Genomic DNA, 25,282 nt, shown 5'->3' with positions numbered 1-25,282 from the left:
CACTTTAGCTTTCTATCACAATTTTTTAAGGTAGCAAAACTAGCCTAGTAGTCCTTATTTTACTATGATATCAAGTAACATGTGCAAGGTTCTGCTGCTTGAATGACTTTCTTTGACCCTAACAGCTGGACACCGGGAAAACCTTTCACGCAATCATGAGATTTGACACTGATGTGGAGCTTACTTACTTCCACAACGGCGGCATTCTGAACTACATGATCCGGAAAATGGCATCCTAATCAAAAAAAGATTAAGTGAAAAGGTCCAGGTACAAGCCTGCTTCTCCTGAGCACAATGAAACTATAGTAATCGTGCATTTCAAAGTGTGAACCATAAAGTGAGCAATTTTTTTCTGTCGATTGTATTAGAAGGCTTGTTTACAGTGATGAATTTTTCTGTGTATCAGGAAACTGGACACACCCATATAAAGTAAACAGCATTTATTAACTGTTTTGTATGGCAATTGGCTTGACTTACTGTAGAACACAGTGCAAAAGTCATTAAAATACCGCTGGCATCTGTAGAACCATTGAAGATCACGAGCTGATTTCATGTATTTGATCCACTTAGTTTGACTCTGAAGTTAAGTTCTATGCTCTCATCAGTGACTTAGAAATTAACTGACAGTATAAAAAGATTTTATTACTTTCTGATTACCTGACACTGACTTGCTTTCTTATTCAGCTAAACAGAATCTGAATCTAATATTGAAATTATTTAGCTGCTTATTAATTTTAAAAAAATGTGAACTCTGTTTAAGATCTAAGCCTTTATGGAAAGGTGGACTTATTGGGGATATTTCTAATAAATAAAATTAAATTTATTTTTAAAAAGTTTGGTGGTTCTGTCATTTTATCCTTGGTCTTGGAGAGCTCCTCTAGTAAATCTGTCAGAGGCCCATCATGATGTTGCAGGGTCTGAAGTGTCTCTCATGAGGAGAAGCTGAGAGCCTGGACTATTTAGTCCAGTGATGAGAAGGCCCAGGGATATCTCTGCTGTTTGTGTACAAATATCTGAATGGAGGGCACAAAAGAACATGCAGCCAGGCTCTTTTCAGTGGTGCTTAGTGACACAGCAAGAAGCAGTGGGCACAAACAGTGTGAAACACAACGTTTCCTGTGAACAACAGAACACACTTTTTCACTCTGAGGCACCGAGCGCTGGACGGGAGGAGATTGCCAAGAGAGGTTGTAGAGTTTAGTCTGAAATCCTTGTGTTCAAAGACTATGAAAATAACAAAACTTTCCAATTTCAAATTCCCAGTAGTTACTACCATAAACTGGAATTTTGTACTGATTATTTTTTTATGCAAAGAGTCCCAAAGCATATGGTCTTTTCACAGAGCAATTTGATACTTAAGAACTGTGATTTTTCCATTTACTTTTAATCTGACAGTGCTAAACCAGCCTTTTTCAAAAGTATTTTGTTCATAGTATTTTTGGAGGGGAGGCATTATCTAAACATAAATCATCTTTATTCATTGTTCTGTGTTTCCTTTTAGGTAAAAACTAAGTACAGAGGAAGTTACTGTAGGACTGAGATCCAGCCTTCCCGTACAGCTCATACAGCTTTCACAGTAAAAGCCATGGACTGGGATGGAACATGAAGCAGTGCTTACAAAGTTCTTTTGCTTTTAATGCAACACTTTACAAGAACACAAACCTCACTGAATAGGATTTAGGCAGTTTAATTTTTGAACTCATAATTTTACACTAATTTTTTTAACTCTTAAAAAAAGGGAGGCAGGATTGCATTTTTTTTTAAATTAGTTCCAGTGTTTTGTAACATAATTCTTGCACATACATACCATACCACACTGTCAAATACACAAAGTGAACTTCAAATGAATTTGATTTTGGTTCTATAAATAATGGATACTAAGCTTGAAAACGTGTAGGATCATCAGGTGCTTTAGACTGTACAAGTACAGCCTTTCATAACTCTATAGGGATTTCTGTTTTTCTTAGAGAAGTCTGGGATCTGGGTAGTCCATAAGACAGGTTATCCAGGTGAGTGCTAATCCCCATCAAAACTGAACCTCCACCCATGATCCAGGGCACTGTCTTGTCCCTATCAGGGCTTGTTCAGCTCAGCAACACAGGAGGGTGTTGCAACTTGAGCAACAGCAACTCGATGGAGGTGCAGTGATACGAAAAAGTGTTACCATTTTAATCCCCAAGAGGGCTCTGCCCTGCTGCATTTCTTACTGTTGCAGAAGCATTTCTTATTAAAGATAGATTCAAGAGATGTAGTGTCTTCCTTACAGTAAAGCTACTGGACACTTTTCTTTCAATTTTATATATCTACATCTAGAACACTAAAAGTAACTTTTTTTAAGTTTCAGAAGTATCTAGAGTAGTGCCTGAAGTGCTAGTAAGGCATGTTGTTTGCAAGGATGTGCAGTCCAACAACACATTAGTAGTAGCAAAGAAGATGCTGATTCGCACCTCAGTTCTTGAAAGTGTAGCCTGTCACCAAAAGTTGGATATTTAATCAGTCATTCTACTTGATCTTATTTTTTTTCAGACCAGGTTAGTCATAGCCATAAAGATTTGGATCTAGACAGCTAGGCATGTATTTGTCCTTCTAGTGAAACTTCAGGTTAAGTATCTCATTATATAGCAAATACTGTATTTCAGTGGCTTTACCAGCCTTTCACAATCTAGCCAGATGCAGGTGAGGGGCCTAGCAGAAAGAATGAAAGTTTTTTTAGAAAATTGACCATCTGCTATTTCAGCATAGTGCTCTAGAACAATATCTTCATAAAATGTTGAATTCAGTTGGATGCTTCTTCATCAAAATTCTTCAAAGAAAAATTAATGTTTTTCCATTTCTGAAAATCCATTTGTGTCCCAGTTTCAACATCCTCTAGTACAAAGCTTTTGATTTTGATCACTGGTAGATTATCAAATATCTTGTACTTCACTGTGATCCCCCAGTCATGCTGGCATTGAGTATTACGGCAATGCATCTTGCATTTTTTCTCAAAAGCATCATACTTAACTGGTTTCCGGTGGGGCTTTGTTATATAACGCTCCTTGAACGCATCACCAAGGACAGTGTGATGAGATTCCTGAAACAACACATGCCAGAAACACTTAATATTAGAAACAACATTCTTCATTTTTTCTTGTCATTTTCCTTCCCTTCTCAAATACATGTTCTCTCTATTAAGGCACTTGCTATTGTCCACTTTCCAGCTTCTTTTGACTCATTGTTCTTCCCCTCCCCGCACTCCCATTCATGGAACACCAGCTACTAGAAGGACCCAGGCCTGGGCTTGGGTCAAAGCCAAAAAAATTTACTGTGTATCCCCAGTCACCAGTTTACACATATTTGAAATTAGTAAGCTGTTTAAAAACTTTGTTTGCAGTATTTGAGCTATGGCCATGAAACTAAGAGAGTAATTCAGACAATGGACAAGTTTGAGAGACTCCTGTTTCCCATGAGGGGTCATACAATTACTTTGGAGTGGTAGAATGAATTACCCTAACAAAGGATTTGTATATGTTTACAGTTCATATAATAAAGGATTAAAGAAATTAACAGCCTTATTTGAAAGCATATTTACAATCCGAGCTTGAGTCTGAAAATGGTAGATCCTCCTGGAAATGCAGCTTGTAGGGATTATTTTGAAAACTGAGGGGTTTTTTGCAGAGTGCTAAGCAAAAGCACTTACTGAAGAGTTTTCTGAACTCTTGGATCTATTTGCACAGGTATAGGTAATAAGCCAGGAACACAAAATAGAGTAAAAGTCAAAGGTGCTTTAGATAGCCCTTGCTTTTTGTCAAAGAAACCTAACCAACTACTTGCAGAGGACTAGTAAGTACCATCTACATTCCACAAACAGCTGGTAAAAACAAACAAAAATTTGGCAAGGGCCTGAAGGCACACATGGTAATGCTCAGCCGTGGCCTTATCACATTGCAACTACACTTTTCAGAGCAGCACAAATAGAAGCAGCTTATAAAGAATAAAAGGCAGAAGAATAAAGGCTCAAAGTGCTCAGAAAAGCCTCTCCTCCCTGATCACTACTTTCTGTTTGAAAAGAGTATTGCCTTCTTTTGCCTTGTCTACAGAAAATACTCATGTTCAGAAAGAGTACAATCAAAATGTCCCTAGGATATGCATAGAAGCAATGTCAACTGCACCTACAGAATGGAAAACAAAATAATATTGAAAGACTGTAGGACTCTTCTCATGAAACCATGGTTTACTTTGCTTTTCAAAACTCAAACTGTCCCATTAGACAAGGAGTTTGTAAGCTGATCCCAGTACTTTGTGTAGATAATTTTCAGTCAACAGAAATTGTGGGAGAAATTTCTCAACAGCAGAGAGTCTTCTTCAGGAAAGTAAATATCCAGCAGTACCTCTAGGAAGTTATGTAATTGAAGATCAGGGGATTTTCAACAGAATTTGTCAGAAGGGCTTCGGGAAAACTGAAGTGATTCCTACTGTATCCCATATTTGCACACCTTGGCCAATATATCATATATATCATATCATATATCATATCATACTACAGAAGTAGTCACAACTGTTCCTGTGGTTTACTTATTTACTCAGAATTTCTGTTCTCCTCCAGTTTGCACAAAATAGCCCACTTCCACACTGATAATGCAACTAGTTCAGTGATGCTGACTTCCCTCTTGGTCATGGTTGTGTTTCTGTACACAAACATACCTGTATGACTCTGATGTCGTCTGTACTGCAGACATACGCTTTGCATTTTCCACACAAGAGTTTTTTCTTCCCTTCCACTACTTTATGTTTTGTTTCTTTCTTCCTGGAATCTCGTAGTATCTTTTCCTTCATTTGCAGGCCATGTATCTTTAACAAATAAATAAATACCAAGGTCATTATGAAATGAAGTCCCAATGTCAGCCTAAACATGACTTTGGGCACATAATATCTAGGAACCTATTACTTAAAGCCCACAAAACAAAACAAACCTTGTTCTGGCAACTCACACTGAGAAAGAACAGGGTACATTTGTCAATTTAGAATGCAGGGCTAGAATGAGACTACGTGATGGACAGCACTTATGCTGTTTGTTCCTTCCTCCCTTCTAGCCCTCAACAGCCCCTCTGGTCTTAAGGCTGCTGTGTTGGTGTGAACACTTAATTCATGTGTGACCCTGCAGCAGAATTAACGCTGCTGCTCTGGGAATCTCATGGTTTGGAAAGAAAGCTAGAGAGACCACAGAAACTGCAGGCAGAGAGAGAAGCAACAAGGTACAGCCTGGAGCTGAGAACCAAATGCAGAAACGGAATCCTCTGAGAAAAAGCAGGAGCAACTGCACCAAGGCTCGGAGGTGGGAAAGGAAATGTCACAAAGATCAGGGGGCCCTGGGTACCCTTTGTTGCACAGCTTAATCTCTGAAAGCTCGTCTGGAAACACAGGATGATCTGTGAGTCCAAGGGTTATAGGAGAACTATGTACAAAGCTTTTTTGTTAGTAGTGCCTGCCAGTGGCTTATTCCAGGTTTCCCTGAGCTCTGGGGAACACCACCGATACACAGCCACCAGCTGTATTTAACTCCAGTCACTCCCACTCTCTGGGCCCAGCCATCCAGACAGTTTTTACCCAGCAAAGAGGGCACCCATCCAAGCCATGAACAGCCAGTTTCTCCAGGAGAATGCTGTGGGAAATGGTGTCAAGGTCCTTACTGAAGTTCAGACAAACACCAACCACAGCCTTCCCCACATCCACTAGGTGGGTCACGCTGTTGCAGAAGAAAATCAAGATGCTCAGGCAGGACCTGCTGTTCATAAAGCTATCCCAGGTGGGCCTAATCCCTGGTTGTCCTGTATGTGATGGGTAATAGCATTCAAGATGATCTGCTCCATAACGTTCCCTGGCATTGAGGTCAGGCCAACAGGGCTGTAGCTCCCTGGATCTTCCTGGTCCTTCTTATAGATGGGTGGTCACAGTGACCAGCTTCCAGTCACCTGGGATCTCCTTGATTATCCAGGACTGCTGATAAATGCTGGAGAGTGGATTGATGAGCTCTTCCACCAGCTCTCTCACTACCCTTAGGTGGATCCCATCTGCCTCCATGAACTTGTGTGCATTGCAGTGGCGTAGCAGGTCACTAACCAGTTCCTTTTGGATTGTGGGGCCTTCATCCTGCTCCCTATCTCTGTCTTCCAGCTCAGGAGGCTGGATATCCTGAGGCGCTTAATGCCTTGTTCTCCTCTGAAAGACAACCAGTGTTACAGAGGCAAACAAAGCATTAAGCACCTCATTTTCTTCTCTTCATCTTTGTCACTACGTTTCCCCCCATGTCCAATAAAGAATGGGGATTTTTCTTTAGTGCTTGGTGGTGATCCAAATGAGTATCCAGCTGGGCTTTGGCCCCTCTGATTTTCAGCTGCAAAACATCAGTATTTCTTTATACACTGTGCCCAAGATAGCCTCCAACTCTCACATCACCCATGAGTCTTTCTTTTTTCATAAGCAACACATTATAAATTCTACCTCACTGTAGAGTTGATATTCACAAACTGACAGTACATACTATCCCTTCTCTTCTGACTTAGCCTTTGTCAGAAATCAAGTAAAATGAACACTTCCCTTGGGTTATCCTTTGGCCCTACATACAGCCTTAGTAGATGAAGGCTGATATAGATTATGCCTTTATAATCTGAGTATGAAAACCATGCAAATCACAAACCTTTCTTGCAAACGTTGTTTCATCCCAGCTCTGTAGCTTTTCAATAGCTGCATTCATCATTTCTTCCTTGTAACTGTTTAGTTTTTCATTCTCAACCACTTCTGTTTTGCTTGTCACAAGGATGCACTTGCTGTCTCTTGCCCTTCCACGACCTATATAGCAACACATTTATGCTCTTTAGTTACTCTTAACAACATGTGCACAAAAGTGATGGGTCTGCCATGAGACTATTAAGGGCCTTCCACATGGCTGCTTTTGTTTGCAATGTTCTGAGGTTCAGATAATGCTGCTTCTGAAGAGCATTCTTCAATAACAAACCAGAACAAGATCCCCCTTACAGGTATCCTCATGGATATACCCTAGCCAGTATACATAAACAGTATACATATACACACACACACACACACACACACACACACACACATATATATACACACATATATATATACACACATACACACATACATACATACATATATATGTATACAGGCACTGTATTGCCTGCTTCTGTGGCCTCACTGTGTTGAGTTCAGGCATGCTTTAAAATAAAATTTTGGTGTAGCATCTTGCTGTCTTCTTGTCATTAAAAAAAATATATATATACATACATATATATATATATATATATATATATAAGAAAAGTTGATCTCAGTCAACTTTTTGGTATCTGAAAAACCCCAAAACCCCCATATATCACAAAAACCTAAGGAACTGGAAATAAAGTGCTGACAAGAACATAGACAACAGTAAGTGCCTTCTCTTCTACCTTACTATGCCTACTGCCTGCCTGTTTATTGAAGCTGTGACACAGACAGAGCCAGAGCTAAAGTAATCTTTAATTACATTAAACTGATAATAGTTTAGCAGTATTTTAGTTATAAAAAGTATTTACATTTTCTTTTGAGCTTCTACTCCACAAAAATCATGATTGTATGTGGTTTGAAACTGACATAACCTCTTTTCTTTACACCTTTAATGGCTTCTTAGTAATAAACACTTTTTTTTTTTCCATAAAAGTCAATTCTGGTCCGATAAAACACAGATAAGAAGGTCACAACACACAAACCCTGAAAGAAGTGTAAGTACAATGGATATAAGTAAGTACAATGGATATAACTTACATATATAACTATAATACATAAAAACTATGATGTTAATTGCTTGGAAAATAAGATAAAATATTTCAGATGTACCCTTAAAAGAGTAGGCAGTTTTATGCTGTTCAGGAATGTGAAGCAAAAATCAGTATTTAATGTGGCTTTTCATTCCCCTCTACTGGCCATACTGTAAAATCACCAAATTTAAGGCCAGAGTCATGACAGACTTTGTGGACAGGCAGGGAAGACAGAAACAGGGTGTCTTTGTTTTGGTCATAAATATTAGAGATCTGCACAGGCAAAGGCCTCCTATACCTGGGAGCTGGGCTGGTAATAAACCAACCAGCTGGGGAATGCCTTCAGAAGCCAAGGCAATACAAGAAATTCCATTGCAGCAGTCCTTTGTAAATTTTTTGAATGATTTGTAATATTTCTGACAACAGTTCTTCTAGCCACAGTTGTGCTTAAATGTGTAATTGTCTACTTGAGGTACTAGTCCTCAACAGTTCAATAACCTTGTGCAGCATGGCTAATTTCCCTGGCAAAAGAGCAGTCAAACAACATCAAGGACTAGGCTGTGTGAACTAATTTATCACGTCCCATCATTCACCTGACTTTGCTCTAAGGCACACAGGAACAAGGCATGCACATATAACTGCAGTATTTAGTAGCATTTCATGTCCATGAAATGGTCAAAACAGGTTTCTAAAGTAAAAGCTCAGAAATTCCATACCTCTGACTTGGATCATTTTGGTGACATTACCGAAGTATTCATAGAGCACCACAAGGTTGCACTCAGTAATATCAATGCCTTCGTCAGCAACAGATGTAGCAATCAGCAGTCTGATGTTTTTATCATTTCTGAATGCATCCAGTACATCCCTCTGCATTGGCAGGGTCATACCTACAGTACCAAGAAACTGTGTCAGGAGAAAAACACTGAAGAGCTCCTTGAGCAAGGTACCCACATTTGATTTTACTTAAATGATTAGCAATTAGTACATCCTTTTGATCTGGAAAAACACTTCAAGTTTGATATGCAACATTATATATATATATGTATATATATACATATATGCAGTATATGTGTACATTATACCCACTGTCCAGGGATTCCTCTTGATGTGACACAGAAATCATCAACTTGGGAAACACCATTTTAGACACAACACCCAGATGATCTTTATTGGAGACATCCATGCAGCTTAGTTAGCTAAATCCCAAGCTAACTCGTAACTTAAACCACAGGTAATTAATTTCAGCTGTAGTTTCCATTCTATCTTATAATGTCTTTCTACCAACAAACACAAAATAAGAGAGGGATCTACAAAAGTAACGGAGGTAATATGAGAATTAATCACAAGAAACTATGGTAGTGAAATTTCTAAACTGCTTTTAAACCAGCAGAAGAGTCCTGCAGAAAAGTGTCACTGATGGTATTACTGCTGCTTTAACCAAAGATTCTGGAGAGAAAAGGCAAGCAACTCCTTAGGATCCATTCAAGGACTTCCAGATATGGAAGAATGAAAGTGCAAACCCCTATGACCTTCCTCTGTTTAAGGGCACAGAATATGAGCACTGGAAAAGCAGAACAGCTTTGGCACCATAGCCACCACTGGTTTGGCATATCTCAGTGCAAATCTGCGTACCTGTTTTATGATCTCTTCTTCCCTTACCCATCAACACATCTGTCTTTATGTGGCTAAGTACAGGGTTTGCTTCTATCCACTTCTTCAAAGCCTGGAAAGTAAATCTCAGAGTTAGTTTCCCTGTGCAGATGAAATGCTAGTTTTAGGTAGGCAGATCTTTCCTATGCTTGCCTAGTCATTCAATACTTCCGAAAGAAGACCCATGAGCAGAAAGCAAGATGTAACTCTCCTTGTCAGGAGAGAATATTTTTTAATACATAAGAAAACAAGGGTCACACCACGATGCCAGATTAAACCATGCCCGACTGATTTCCCCTTTTCCTACTCCTGCAACTTCAAAGTTGGCTAGAGAGCAAGTAGCCTTTCACTGCTAAAAAGTTTGTATTTTTCTCTAGTAAACTAACAGGTCACTGAATGCTACACCTCTGGCATCAAAGGAAAGTCGTTGTTATTTACAAACTGGACTTCTGCTACACAGTGACAATAGCATGTTCATACTGCTCTTACAGAAGAACAAAATTCAGCCAAGCTACTGTCGGCTTTTAAATCTAAAATGGAAAGCCGCCAGCTGATGTTTGGTGTTGTTGGTTTGGACTTCATCCTGCTTTTAATTTTTTCTGATTTGAAACTCATCCAGCATGTCTGGATGAAAAGGATAAAAAGGGGGGCTTGGTTGTTCAGCTGATAAATCTGTTTACAGTAGACAGAGACAGCTGATATTTGCAGTAAATGTTTTAATCTACTCATGTTAGTGATTAGGAGAACATTAACTTCAAGCACAAACCTTTTCTGGGATCAAGGTACTGCAAGGGAAAAAAAGCATCATCCAGCCTAGATCCTCGATCATAGGCAAGTATGAAATAGACCAGTGATACAAAGAGTCCAGAAAACATCTGCAGCACAAAGTTTTTCCTTTTTCTTGATCAAAAACAGGTGTTAGGGCACAGACCTTCTTTAGGTCTATAGGAATCCTCTGAGAAATGTATAAATACCTCCTGATGTGCAGCCTGTAATGCAGTAAAGCTGCCAATTCATAACACCACTATACCTGAAAGCCAAAACTCTTAAAACACATCTTGTTGTAACTTACTTTAGACCTAGAGTAAAAATCTGATGGCTTAATGATCAACTACAACATGTAGTTAGATGTCATGAAGGACACCATAGCTGTACTGTAGTTTTCAGAAAAAGAAAAAAAAAACATCACTTATCCTGCTTCAGAGCATCAGGGCTTAGGTGGACACTGTAATAAAAAGATCAAATACATGCACATTTTTCTATTTCAGATCAAAATGGGAAGGGTAATAGATGAGGAGATTATTTTTCCCGCTTCCCATTTTAGGAGTTTTATAAGAAAATATCGTACAGCTACTAAGGCTCTTGTCTTGGCAAAGAGAATAGTGCGAGTCTCTGGATTATAGTGGTATGCTTCGTCCAGGATACAAGTGAGCTCTTCCAACTTTGGATTCTCATTTGACTCATCTTTTGAAAGAGCAGTGAGCTCTAGCTCTTTCTCTGAAAGAAAAAATAAAAAAGGTTTCTTGCAAAATTTACCTTTTTTAGTGCAGAAGGCAGAATTTCCGCACAAACATACTTTCAAACAGCACACACATTCTCTTTTAGCTTCTTCTATTTTCTGTTCTGTTTGAAATAATATGCTTTCATATGCAAGCAGGGAAATCTGTTGGTTTAAATGCAACACAATCCCCAGAAAAAAACAAAATTATGAATATCTCACACTTTGCTTCAAACTGACAAGAGAACTTCTGCAATGTATTGTGTATCAAAGGACAGCAACAAAACAAACTTAGCTCTTGCACTATTTCTTCTTAGAAAACAACTGACACTGAAGGGCAGATTTAAAATTGCAGTCAACATGGCAACACACCAGACCACAGGCTGGAATATAGCCCACTGCTCACTAAATCGGAAGTCAGAGCACAGTGACAACCTCTAACTTCCAATGAGAAGGGTACACCTGCTTCTCCCCAGAAGAAAGGGACTAGCCAGGAGGCTAGGCAGTGCACTGAGCAGTGTATATTGGCTTATCTAATGCTAGCAGCATTCATGATTGTAGACCATCCCCCTACTTGTGGGGCACAGCCATAAGGGCACTGCTGCCTTATCTCCAAGCCAGGCATGTAAGAACTTATTACAGCATCTAGCTACAACTATTACTATTTCATCAGCTTCTGCACTAGAAGCCTACAGTACCAGAAATTTAGTCCCCCTCAGATGCCTTAACTCTGCACTTGCACCCATGCAGTCACCACATCTTCTGGGAAGTGCAGTTTCCGGAAAAACAACTGCAATTACTCTGAAGAAAACACCTGGACCATCCTACCATGAGCTCTCTTTTCCCCAGCAACTGTCACAGGGACTGTGGGAAATACCTTGAAATTTCTCCGTCAGCTGCTTCTCTAACTCTGTATATGGTCCATTTTTCACATTTGTGAAAAATTCATTTAGATAGGCTAAAGCATCTTCAATGCGAGCGTCTTCACTGATAATGAGAGCATCATTGAATTTCTGCATGGAAAGAGACACACACATTTAGACCTCATCTTCCATGGGGTGGGATGAACACAAATTTTATTTAGCTAGATTAAGTGTTGCAAATTTGTGGTGTTCTTCCATTTCCATGACAACACAAGCACTGCAAAGTCTCCTCTGCACTGATCTGCCCCTGATGAGTATCACAGAGACAACTCTTACATGCCTTATGCCTTAGCCTCTGTCAGCTTGTTGCAGTCTTCAACATCCTCACTTAGTGGAGAGGCAAGTACAGATCTCTTCACTGTGGTGACCAGTGACAGGACTCATGGAAACAGCCTGAAGCTGAGTCAGGGGAGGTTTAGGCTGGATATCAGGATAAGGTTTTTCACCCAGAGAATGGTTTGGGCACTGGAACAGGCTCCCCAGGGAAGTGGACACAGTACCAAGCCTGAGAGAGCTCAAGAAGTGCTTGGACAATGCTCTTGGGCACATGGTGAAGGTGTCCTCTGCAGGGACAGGAGCTGGAGCCAATGATCCTTGGGGGTCCCTTCCAACTCTGCGTATATTCTATGATTCTAAACAGAACAACTGGTTCAAAATCTGCTTCTAGGTGAACATAGCCATATTGGAAGGAACAGAATGACTCTGCAGGGAAGGAAAGAGGATGCACACTTACCCGCAAGTGTTCAGTACAAATGAAAAGTTCTCTACAAATACTGCTCTCCTTCTCCTTATCTTCCAGTTGCAACAGTCTGCATTTCTTCTGAGTGGAAACTATCCACTGTTCATATCTCTGTGTTCCAAAGTAATTCTTGTTGATTTGGGAGATGATATCTATTAAAGGAGAGGAAAAAAAATTTGATCATCTTGAATAACAAAGAAAAAGCATTAGCTAGAGGATAACACATTTCCCACTAATATTTACTCTAAAAAGCCTATGCAAAAAAGCAGTTTTTCAATACAATCACAGAACCACTGAGGCTGGAAGGCAGCTGTGGAGGTCTTTAGTTCAACCCTCTGCTCAAAGCATATCACCCTAGAGCAGGTCACTCAGTTCAAATGGGCTTTGAGTACTTCCAAGGACAGAGTCTAGAACTTCTTCAGGCAAGTGTTTGACCATCTTACAGCAAAAAAGTTCTTCCTGTTACTTAAATATTTCTGTTGTGCCCACTGCCTCTTGTCCAGCCTCTGGGAACCACCTGCGAAGAGTCTGGCTCTGTTTTCTTCACTCCCTATATATACCAAATATATACCCAGATGATAGCACAAAAATTAACCCAGTAAAATTCAGCTGAGGATCTGTGTATATACACACATCTGCAGTGACTTTAGTAATAGAATTAGAGCTCATTTATCCTGTAAAAAGCCTACAGTATTCATAAAAATCGTAGCATGTATATTGTTCCTTGAATTACCAGTTACTCAATAGTTTATAGTCATTCATTAAATAGTCCAGAAGCGTACTGCCCAAGGGGCTGTCCCTCAGGCAGAACTAGGCAGTAGCTGTTTGCTGCATCCATACTCTGCCTGAGTGCTTCAAGGGCTTCAGTAACCACAGGGTCCACAGAAGGGAAGCCACTGCCACTCATGCAAGAGGAACTGTGATGCAAAATAAGCTTCAGAAGTGTTTGCTTAATGTAACATGCATTTTGACAATCTTTTTGTCTTTGTTCTTTGATCAGGCTTCTTGGGTTTGGGGTTGGTTTGGTGTGTTTTTTCCTTTGGTTGTGTGGGGGTTTTAATTCTCCCTTCCTGCCCCAGAATATAGTTCATTCTCAAATATCTGGGAAGTGGAGAGCACGGTGGAAATCTAGAACTGTGGCAAACAGGTTTAAGGCACTGCAGTCAATGTACAAAAGCCTGTCTAAGCACAGACAATGTCCTTCAGTCCAGAGCTGGAGAGACCAAGGCTGATCCTGAACATATCCATTAATGGGTCTCTGCTTTGTACCCCCTTCTGCTCTCCAATTTTTTATAAAAGCCACTTAATGGACACCACTTAGGAACTCTGCAAAAGCAGAAAAGATAAATTAATTTCTGAAGGGTTATAGAATTAACCTCATGATCATGAGACCTGTTTTCACAATCATGCATCTCCTCTCTGCAAACCCTCCCATCAGAGCAGCTCCTGAAGCTGGAACCTTACTGGCAGTTGTTTCCTTCCTTTCTTGGGCAGCCATATCCTCTCTCCAGTGATGTTCATGTTGCACAGATCCTACTGAAACATTACCTCAAGGGCTTTTCAAAGGAAAATAGTGGAGTCCTGGTAAAAAGTGGAAATAGGAGTACCCAGAAGAATAAAGAGGACAGAATGCTGACCAGAAAAGGTGGCCAGGGCAACCCTAGAAATGTGTCCATCTCCAAGTGCAGCTCAGAAACAAGAGAAAACATGAGAAGTGTCAGAGCAGCAAGTGTGAAAATTAACTTCTGCTGTACAGAAAAAATGACAACATTGAGAGTAATACCACTGTGATGCTTCTTATTTTCCTAACAGAGACACATTGAGTGTGAAGGATTTGGAGAAATGTTTAAATAAGAACATACAAATATCTCTCATCAATGAAGTCCAGCCCACTGCATTTTGAATGCAAGCCCTTTTGTTTCCAATTCTTTAAATTGAGAAGGATTTGACACTCAAAAGCACACTGTTTTTAGTTGCAAGCAACAGGCTGAAATTCAAGCAAAAATGTGTATGATTGTCAAACAAATCAGGTATAACAGGAAAATAGTTGAATCTCTTATCTGTAATCTCTTATTGAGGAAATATTGATTAAATGCAACTAAAAATGAAGGAAGTGAAAAGAGTGTCCTAGCAGCTATAAGGATTCACTCTGATTTAATCAAATACTGAACTGCAATACAGGCATATTTGAGCTTCTTACCCGCTGAATAAATCTTCCTCATCAACATCTCCGTCTCAGACATCAGACCTGAGATAATGTCTGCAAAATGATTCTGAGCTCGCATTTTAACCCATCTGATATCTAGAGAAGAGAAACGTAAGTCAGTGTGCTGAGTAAGTAAAACATTTCCTCAGGAAGCACAGAGCAAATTCTTGTCTAGAAGAATGCTACACATGGTGTTCCATGCAATCATAATCAAATTTTTTGTTAATAAGCACTGCAGGTGCACAGAAAAAAACAGCCCCAAATCCTCACTGGCAGAACTGATTAAAATCTAGAGATGGTGCATCAACAGCAAAGAGAAAATACATCCAAGGGGGCACTTCCTTACTGCAGGAGATTGCAAACCTAAACTTCTTTCAAGCCAGTAGGAAGTAAACCCCTAGCTGAGTTTGAAGTTTTTAACTTGATCTAAAAAAAAGGGGGATTGGGTAGCTGCCATAATCATGGTGCTTTGCAACTCACAGGAAAATAAAAAGGAAGTGTGCTTACGTGTTTCTGGCTTGTTTCCAAACCTCTGCAGATCTTCTTTGTTCACTCTGACAGTGGATATGGTCTGTATGTCAAGGTTGGAGCAGAGGGTACAGATGTGCTCTACAGTTTCATTAGTGCTCTTGGCATTACCAACTCCAATAGAAGCAGTTAAACCTATAATCTAAACACACACAGGAATAGCTCCTTCGTTACAAATGAAATAAAACCAGGATTACCGAATTGCCACCATCGTCAAAAACATGGAAACAAAACAGGCAGCAGAAGTAAACAAGCAGTAGGCACAAAATCCCAAGACCCAATAACTGTATGTACTCATGCCCTCTTCAAGGCACTCAAACTTAGAGTATTTAAACTTAAAATAAACTTAAATAAATAAATAAATAAACTTAAATCCACTCAGAAAGTGGGTTAAACTTAAAGACACTTAAATCCATAACCCACACCCAGACCCATCCTTTGCATTCATTCAGAGGTGTCTTCCCAGCTGGATGAAAACCTCAGACCAGCAGAGGCAATGGCCCCATTTTCTAGTGCAGAAAACAGCAGTAGCGAGGTAACAAGGGGATTACTAAACTGCCTGCTTTCCTCACAGTTCAGCTCTTCTGTTTGCTCTCAAGTACTCCACTCTTTGTCATGTTTGATCAGTCTTTCACAGCTGCAGGGAAGATGTGACATGGGAAAAAAAGCCTGGAAGTGTCCAAGAATGAAAAAATGTTCCAGCTTCTACCATTTCCATTTGCAGCCATTGTTAAATGGGAATTGAACTGGATCAGCACAAAAGGCAAGACTTTGCTGACTACATTGCAGAACACTTTCCTCCAACGTTTCCACCCCTGATGGGCTGGGCCTTACCTGAGGCAGCTGGTTTGCAGAGGAGTCCAATTTTTCATCCAGATACCTGGTCATCAACACATTGTAAGGGTGGTTGCCTGTAGTGTTGTGGCACTCATCAAATATGATCAGAGTGAAGATGGAGAGGGAGCTAAGGATCCCTTTCTCCATGCTATTCACAAGAATCTGGGGTGTTATCACAATGATATCACTGTCCTGTATAATATTTTCTACAGAGATATTTGCAACTGTTTCACCACAAATTCCTTGAACGGAGTATCTGGAAAGAAGATGCAAAAAAAACAGTATGAAAAAGGATATCTTGCAGGAGAAGGAAAGCCAGAAAAACGGGCTTTTCAGCGAGCTTTCAGCAAGCAGTTACTAAGTTTCAAATATCAAAGAGTTAAAGCTGGCAGTTTGACCACAGAAACTGAGGGGAAAAAACCAAAAAAGCTGAGGGTAAATAACTGAATTTTCAACTACCATTAACAAAAATACATCATATTTGAGGAATGATTAAGTTGTATATTTAAGCTGCACTTGTCAGTTCACATGTAACAACCCTTTTGTGTACATGCCTGACATCATGGGACTGTTTCTGCCCAGCAGCCTCCTTTTCCCATAGCAAAAAGGAGACATATGTGGATGTTCAGTAATCAGTTCCCTCAAAATCAGAAGATATAGGTTGTTAATGACCCTCTAAGCAACCTGCAGTCTTGACTGAGAGATGAACTATCATTTTCTGACTAGAGGTTGAAAAACCAAAGAAGTTTGGGTAATTCCATTTAGAGAAGAGGGAGAGAATGGCAGGAGGAACCTCACTGCTGCTGCCAGGAAATGCATCTGCACCTGCTTTGGAAGCAGGTATGAAAGGAGTCTCAAGAGAGAACACACCCCACCCTTTATGTACAGAAATACTTTCACCATTTCCATAGATGTGCAACAATGAGTGCTTAAACTCTCCAAAGCCAGACTTCAAATTCTCCAAAAAAAGTCTGCCACGGCAATGCCATTCTTGCAGCTATGCATCATCCTGATAACACTGTCAAGCACTCTTGTTCACCAGCAAACCCACTACATCATGCCCTAGCCACAGCTGACCTATAGGGCAGTTTATCTTCTGTGGAGGGAGCCACCAGGTAGAATTACACTTACCCACTTCTTTCAAAATGCTGCCTGAATATATTTTTCTGTTGCTCATACACTGGCACTTTGGTTGCAAGGAAGACAACTTTTGCCTTTCGTCCTGACGGAATGTTTTGCAAATGATGTTCACAAATCATAAGTGCCACAAAAGTTTTTCCAGATCCTTCAAACAGAAAACATGAAAGGTGAAGGACAAGTATGAAAAGGTGCATCTGTAAGCAGTAGCTTGTCTCATCTAAATGCCTTGTAACAAAGGGGAGCTGACAATGGGGCCAGACTTGAACACATTTGGAACAGATTTAAACACAAGCATGTTGCTTACTCAGGTGGGGAATCATCCCTTTCTCTCTCAGTTTCAGTCTGTAAATGAAATTAGGCAGTCACTGGGGACTAAAATCCATTTGCAGTTGTATTTGAATTCTTTGAAATCAGAGTCTTTTTTTCACTCTCAGCACATGCTCTCACATCAAATCAGACTATGTATAGATACCAGGCCCTTTCAGCTTCCATTCTTCCTCATGCAGCCTTGTTCCTCTCCCACTTGCTTTCCTTTGGCCCTCAGGCTCACTGTGCAGGCTCCCCAGAGCTCTCCTCTGTCCCTGCCTCTGTTATCCCACTTGCCTCACCAGGGCTCAGGGGAAAATTAGGCTGTCTGGATGTTGCAGATTGCAGTAGAGAAGAGAGGGGAGCCTGAAGCTAACTCATCCTGTTATCCCTTCAGCTTGCAAGACGAATTTCTTAAATATCTGCAAAGATTAGTGACTGGCTTTAACTGAAAAATCCACACTGAGGAGTGAGAAAGCAGAAGTCAGAAGATGGAAATGAATGCTGAGTGCGCCAAATACAAGCACTGATGTGCCAACAGACACGTCTGTCTTGCCAGCCTCTGTGCTGCCCATGGTCATTAATTGCAGGGTGAATCTGGATCTACTGCAAGGAAGACAGCTTTAAACAAACGGCTGAAGAAGTCGCCTTCAACCTTTACCATTCCCTATCCTTCACAGACAAATGCATCAAGAAAATCTTTCTAAGAAATGTCTATCCCCTTACCTGTGGGGGCACAAATCAATGTGTTTTTCCCATCAGTAGCAGGCTGTGCAAGCTCAATCTGGTAGCTCCGAGCCTTCTTTGGTTCATAAACAGACGGAGATGCATAGACGCTTTCTAGGATAAAACAATGTTTTTGCGGAGTGTTGCAATAAAAATGCAAAAAATATGTTGTGCCATATAGTTGCTATCTAAAATGATAGAAGAGTCCTTGCAGTCTACACAGAACATTACAGATGCACCAAATAAGAATTCTGTGTGAGTTTGATGGCACACTTTTGTTACCCCTCAACTGTGATTCATAAAATAAACTCATTTCAAGGTCTTGGCTCACAACGCTCACTTCAACTGGTCTTTTTTTCAACTCAGAATGAAAACACAAAGATTATTTTTCCCCAAATACATACGTAGGATTTATTTTAGCCTTCTTCTCTACAGACTTTTGAAGTTATTACTCTCTTAAACTGTGGTCTTGTCAGAGTGTTTGGACTTAAGGAACAGGAACTAGAAACTACTGGTGGAGCAAAATTTGCCACGACAGTCACTGCACAGATCCCTTGCAGCCACATTCAGTTCTCTAAACTGGTTAATATCAGATCATGTGTGAATTAATTATATCAGAGAAGAGGTGCATAAACAACAGGCTGGTGTTAGGGGACCTTTTCTGATAAAGTGCTGACAGAACAACTCTTCACTAGAAATGTGATAAGCGCGGGGCGACCCCATACATTTCCAGTGCCCAGCATGAGATCCTTTGAACGTTAATACAGACGACAGGTAAATCAAGTCAGAGATTTGTACTAATTCCTCAGTACCTTCCATTGTGGCACACTACATCTGTGTCCTTTGGGAATCTAAGCAAATGGAAAATATCAACCACAAACTTTTAAGTTCTTAAGAGCTACCTGAAGCCGAAGAGAGATTTTTGCTGAGATTATCACAATCTGCTTCTTCAGAAAAGGTCACCATGGTTTCAAAGTAATTCTCAGAGGCATCTGTCATTTCACTATCCACATCTTTGCCATTATCTGTATAAATGGAAAAAAAGCCATGTTATAGATCCTTATGATTTTAAAACATATTTGCTGTGATGACAAGTGAAGGAGTTGGTTGCTGGAAGAAAAAGACTATATAAAGTGATGGTGCACACAGGCTCCTTTCAAAGAAGATGGATAGCACTGAGAATCTTGGTTTTAGAAGAACACAATGCGTTCACAATGTGTAACAACTTCCAAAAAACAAAGGAGACAACAGACTGGGAGGAAAGTTTATCCTCTGTGTTTAGTGACAAGAAGTCACCGTGTAACATAGACACTAACCACAAGCATGAAAAATTCTTATGAAATCAAAGAAGCTTTATAAATTCAAGATTCTGCTCTCCCTTTCTCCCCACCTACTGAAAGGACCTAGAAATTGTAAGAATATCTCTATTCTTTATATTACACAATGATCAAAAGAGAAATTTTCTTTGGTGTTATAATTAATTCTTTCTCAAAGAACCGTCCCTGGGCCCTGCATGAAGAGTCTCTTTGCAAACAACATATGATCACAAAGCACTGCTTTTGGAGTGGGAGAAAGAGCACATCTGCACATCAATCCAGCTGCAGAAAGCAGACAATATCTGCCATTAATTTCTGGTACCAACTCCTCTTAACTGCCAGCAGTAAAATGTTTCCAATATGGACAATGCTTCTTCAGTAGGATGACTTTGGTTTTGCTGAGCTGGATGTCAGAGGAAGCTGCCCCAAAAGACTGATAATTTTAACTTAAAGAAATGTAACTGTCAACAAGTAATACGTATAGCCACCAGCTACATAAAATAATATCTGTGTACGTATAGGTATTACCATTATGTATTATTTCACCTATATTTTAATAAATTTATTAATTATGTACACAACTTTATGCATATATGATAGTTAATTCTCCAGTTAAGAAATTACACCCTTTGACTGCAGTAATAAAAAAATTTCAAAATATGAAATATAGTTTAAGAAGCCACTTAAATATAGCTTATCCCTGTTGCTAACTAAAAATACAATTCAAATAAGCACCTAGGGAGACAGCAAATGTAGATACGAAGATATATGGTCCAGTTTATATAAAATCACTTTTTTAGTAGCAAAATAATGTATTCTTCTCTAAATTCTGTTATGCTGCAGGTTACTTATAGAATTGTTTTTCAAGGAGGTAAATTTAATGACTTAAGCAAAATCTTATGAGGGACAATTCTGCAGTTTTGCACAATATGAACATAATAACTTGGTAAGGGCTGCTTATCATTATAAACACTTGGTAAGGACAATTTCTTGTAGAAAAAGGTATATGATCTGCTCTGGGGATTACACAAGTGTATCACTCTCTAGACTAGCACATTACTAGTCATATTTTATCAGAAAATATTGCATCTGTCACAACTCAAGCAATGAAAAAGATGACAAAAGTTGCGTTAAGAAGAGAAGGAAGAAGATAACTATTTGGGTATTTTTATGCCTTCAGAGCCTGTGCTGCCTGAGTCTCCTTTCCTTAAAAAGGTACCATGACTAACCATCTGGGAGGAAAAAGAGTCAAAGACTAATTTCTGTCTGTTTGTAGGATAGTACTTGTACTTAATTTTATATAAAAGACATTTAAAATAAATTTTTAAGAGTTTTTTTTTTAGACCACAAAGTATTCTGACAGTATCCTTCTAAATTAGGCTGATTCTCCTAAAAAGAAATTACTGTCTGGTACAAGAACAGGAAAAGAATATCATAAAAACAATTCACATTTTACCTTCTCTTATATTCCACAGTACACTTGCATTGTAATATCCTGCATTATCCAATGCCAGCTGAAGACTTTTGGGCCAGTTTTCCTTATCTGAGCGACAGAGGCAGTCAATGAGTTTAGTTATCCCGGCCGCTTTGCTTCTGTATTCACTGATCTGCGCACACCGCAAACAGAAACTGCTGTCGATTCTGAACAATCAAACCCACTGCTCTTTGCTTAGCAGGTGAATTTGTGATGTTTAATGATCAGTTGAAAACTGCATTTCCTTTTCAATGAATAAAAAGCTTTAGAGTAAGGTGCAGCCATTTACCCAGTACAGCTTCAATTCTGCCAGTGTAGTTACACACTAAATTTGGTTGGACTATAATAATAGGTAGGCTGTTTGTTTGAATATTTGTAAATGGTGTGAAATATCACAGAGCTTTTCTGTCAATTTCTGTCTGGCAAAGTCCTTGCAATGAACTCTATCTGCCATAAATCTGTGAGCCTTCCATTTCAGAACAGTAAAAGAAAAATTATAGAAATTATAGCAGGCCTGTGACCAGCCATCCTCCTCACCCAGGCACCTATCAGACAGGTGCTAATTCATCCCAGAAGCGAAGCAGCCAGCACTTCTCTGGATCAAAACTAGGCCAATACCATGATTTTACCATACCTGCAGGATCTCATCACACTCCCTGTCTATCAGGCATGTGTTTATGTATGGCATGATTACTACAGGATCAATTTCTATCATTGTTGCTTCTATCCGCTTCAACAGCTGCCTGTGCAGCTCCAGTTTTTCCAGCTTGCTGAAGTCCCAGTTTTCAATTGCTTCTGCCAGTCCAGTGTAACCTTTCAGAAAAAGAGACAAATCATTACTGTGAATTCAATCTCTAGCTAGAATAGGTAGGAACAAGCTGAAAAAAAATTTTCTCAGCCACTCTAGAGAAATTAAAATTATTTTGTCCTGTAAATGATAAAAATCTAGGTGAACCACATACAATTTTATTTAAAAAGTCATTGTTTTCCTTCATAGCACTTTTTCTAGAATGAAATACCAGTGCTAAAAGAGCAGTAGCACCTGAAAAAACAATAAAAGAGCCACACTACATCATAGGTCACATTACCCAAACAATTATATCCTGTCTTTCAGTTATACAATCCTTGGAATTCTTGAATTCCATGATGCTCTTCTGCAGGATTCCCAGAGCAAAGGACACTACTCAGAATCACAAGATGCTTTGGTTGCCTTTTCTTTTATTTACCAGCATTTTATCTTTTACTCTTGTCCTTGACTCCACTCTCCTTCAAAAATCCTTCCTGTACTGGATTCAAGCCAGTCCCTGACCGAAAGCAGTACAAACACCTGCAGCCTAGATAGTGATCAAATAGCTGAAAATACTGTCCTGGAACAGACAGAGACAGGGAAACATATTTTAAGGACTTGTGCGATTTGCCGTCTAGGCTTCCAAAGTGGAAAAAAGCAGATCAGGGTCCCAGAGGAACTTGTGAAGGAATTTGCCTAACTTCATAATTCCTTTTAGAGGAGCAGGAGAATGGTGTGGATACTTACCACCATAATGTATAGTATGAAGTATAAGTATTATCCCTGCATCTGCCAAAAATAAGAGAAATTCTAAATTCTATTCTCTCTCCCAATTAACAAGTAATTGGGATAGCACTTTGAATCATCAGGTTAACTGTCTCAGATTTTTGCTGAAGATACACCAAACTGAACTCTACTAGCAGGTTCAAAGTAGATAGTTCCACAATTCAGACATCAGCATTATCACAGACTGGTAAAAGGTTGCTCTGGACCTAGTGCTTGCTTTAAGGCATGAGTGGCTTACATCCAAGTGGTAAGAAATTTTGTAATATTTTTTCACTGAGATAATTATTCCCAATTAATGGTGAGGAGAAGAAAACAAAAGTATCTTACAACATGAGATTGTAGGATTCAACAAATCTAATAAATCATCAACAAGAATCTATGATACAATATATATGTATAGAAGAAAGCTGGTAGATGCTGCTCATTTTGTACCTTCACAATCTTTTCTGTTCCATTTCATAAAGGAAACTGGATTAGGAATTTACACACCAAGTAGTTATAGCTACTGTGGAACAGTCATGTTATAAACTACAAATGGTTGGTTACTTCTTGAAACAGAAGACTTTCAATGCCACTGAGTAATTTAAAATATTTTAAAAAGTCATTTAAGACTCTGTCGTTAAGTTACTCACGCACTTCCTGAAACCCATTTGGCTTTCTGTTTCAGAGGATTTAGCCTCCTTCCACTGTATTTGGTGAGAACAATGGTACTCTTGTTTCTTCTCTAAAGGCTCTGAGACAGACAAGCCTCCTGTCAACGAGGCTTTCTCCATCCTCAGAATCGTTCCAGCCGCTTCACATCCCAGCAGGCTTGTTTCCAGACTGCCAGCCTGCCTTTTCCTACGGCACCTGACCTTGTGTGTCAGCACGGGCAGCCGAACCGCGGCGGGCGGAGCGCCCCGGCCGGTCCCGGGAGAACCTGGGCGGAACAGCGACACAGCAGCGACACAGTCCCGCCGGGGAGTGGCACCCACCTGCTGCCACCAGGGCATCCAGGAAGCCCCGCAGCCAGCCCTCCTCCTCCAGCAGCAGCACGGCATCCAGGAACAGCGCGGCGGCCGCCGTCACCCCCTTCTCCTCCTCCTTTCGGACCCTCTCCTTCACCTCTAGCGAGAAGCCAGCACAGACAGTGAGGGGCGAAGGGGCAGGGGCGGGGGGCGGGGGGGGGCGGGGTCGGCTCTCACCGTCGGACAGCCAGGCCGTCATGTTGCCGAGGATGTGCACGGGGTTCAGGATCCTCTCGATGTACCGCCTGAAGCACCGCAAGCTCTGCTTCTCCTCCGCCGTCATGGCGAGGCCGGCTGCGCACCGCCGCCCGCGGGCCCGGTCCCGGTGCCGGTGCCGATCCCGGTGCCGCGGTCCCGGCTGCGTGCGCGGAGCCCACCCCAGGTACGAGACAGCTGGTAGGGACTGAGTGGGAGCCGCCCCCGAGCAGGGAGCGACAGGAAAAGGAAACTTCAGTGCGGCTGAAGAATGGAAACTGAAAGCGCTCTCGAAGGGAAAACGCTGCTTTCCGCTTGCGTCTGTCCGTAGCAAAAGAAAAAGGGGACCGTCGCTCCGAGCCAAGCTAATCATATGCCTATGCATACGGCTGTAAAGGCTGTAACCAGCCCGTTTGTGTGGCTGCCAGGGTGAGAAAAAGCACCGCGAAGAAATAGGAGTAAACGCATCATCCTATCTTCTCTTCCCTTTGTCCCTAGAAAAATCTTTTTTTTCTAGGGACAGGAACGAGCTTTTGTAGGCTGTATCCTGGGTTTTTTTAAAAAAATATAGAAACACTTCTAAAAGCTTTTAGGAAAAGAATTAGGCAGGTGTACATCAAACGAGGAGGCTTACCGAAGGGGCAACCCTGTTACAGGGCAGAAAGCCCCCGCAGTGGGAAGTGCTGCTAAACGTGACAACTCCTGACACAAAACCTCTCCCCTCACCGTGTGGATGTGCCATTCTCAAACAGACTGACAGGTACTGGCTCAGCACAAAATTCCTGCTTTCTAAAGCCTGCCAACACAAGGCCACTGAGCTTGTCCCGTCCCCAGTGGTGGACAGTGGATAGCAGGGGCGGAAGGAATGGCATTGAGGAAGGCACTGACATTTCATTTTCTACTCCTCTCTAGTCCACTTTTATGCTCAAGTGTTTAATATACTTCTGTTCCTTTTTCTGAAGTCTTCTGTCTATTGGAAGAGTGATTGAGCCTTGGAATAGACTGCCCAGGGAAGTGGTGGAATCACCATCCCTGGTGACCCACCCCTGAAGGTGTTTAAGAAAAGACTGGGTGTGGCACTTAGTGCCATGGTGTGGTTGACAAGGTGGTCAGAGGCTGGACTCAATCATGTCTAAGGTCCTTTCCAAACGAATTTTTTCTATGATTCTCTGTTTTCACAGTAAATAAAGAAAGTACTGTTTTTCTCAAAAGGCCAAAAAGGTCATTAGGGAGCTTTGCAAAAGCCTTCGGTGTGGTTTGTTGTGTAAACCTGATGCCAGACAGCGTGAGCCCGAGCAGCATGTGGATTGCTGCAGTAGAGTGGGCAAGGGGCAGCAGGACTTCCATGGGTAATTGCATTTTCATTCTGTAAGT

At 40.6% G+C, this 25,282-nt stretch overlaps 2 protein-coding genes across 5 annotated transcripts in view; one reads left to right on the top strand and one right to left on the bottom strand.

Moving 5' to 3' along the window:
- Nucleotides 1–823, top strand: part of ACO1 (aconitase 1) — a 34,954-nt gene extending 34,131 nt beyond the window's left edge. Inside the window, exon 21 of the mRNA XM_015652570.2 lies at nt 126–823. Within this exon, the coding sequence (XP_015508056.1) occupies nt 126–239 (114 nt within the window). The 3' untranslated portion in view covers nt 240–823. The remainder of the gene's footprint in view (nt 1–125) is intronic.
- DDX58 (DExD/H-box helicase 58) lies at nt 426–24,057 on the bottom strand. Of its 4 annotated transcripts, XM_015652567.3 has the most exons (18): nt 23,891–24,057; nt 23,681–23,812; nt 21,768–21,946; nt 21,116–21,266; nt 19,246–19,368; nt 18,344–18,457; nt 17,303–17,456; nt 16,169–16,427; nt 15,314–15,476; nt 14,801–14,902; nt 12,595–12,752; nt 11,816–11,951; nt 10,789–10,937; nt 9,423–9,513; nt 8,507–8,677; nt 6,677–6,828; nt 4,684–4,830; nt 426–3,073 (listed from the first exon to the last, which is right to left on the bottom strand). In XM_015652567.3, exons 1-18 carry the CDS (start codon nt 23,994–23,996, stop codon nt 2,777–2,779), a joined length of 2,784 nt encoding a protein of 927 aa, XP_015508053.2. In that variant the 5' UTR covers nt 23,997–24,057; the 3' UTR covers nt 426–2,776. The 4 variants fall into 4 exon arrangements, with proteins under 4 accessions (XP_015508053.2, XP_015508055.1, XP_015508054.1 ...); XM_015652569.3 differs by lacking the exons at nt 23,681–23,812; nt 23,891–24,057 and adding an exon at nt 23,339–23,637; XM_015652568.3 differs by lacking the exons at nt 23,681–23,812; nt 23,891–24,057 and adding an exon at nt 23,343–23,637.
- Between the last annotated feature and the right edge of the window lie 1,225 nt (nt 24,058–25,282).

The sequence above is a fragment of the Parus major genome, chromosome Z (genome assembly GCF_001522545.3).
Source record: "Parus major isolate Abel chromosome Z, Parus_major1.1, whole genome shotgun sequence".
NCBI classification, from domain to species: Eukaryota; Metazoa; Chordata; class Aves; order Passeriformes; family Paridae; genus Parus; species Parus major.
Note: the sequence above shows the minus strand (reverse complement) of the source record. Positions and strands in the feature narration are given on the sequence as shown.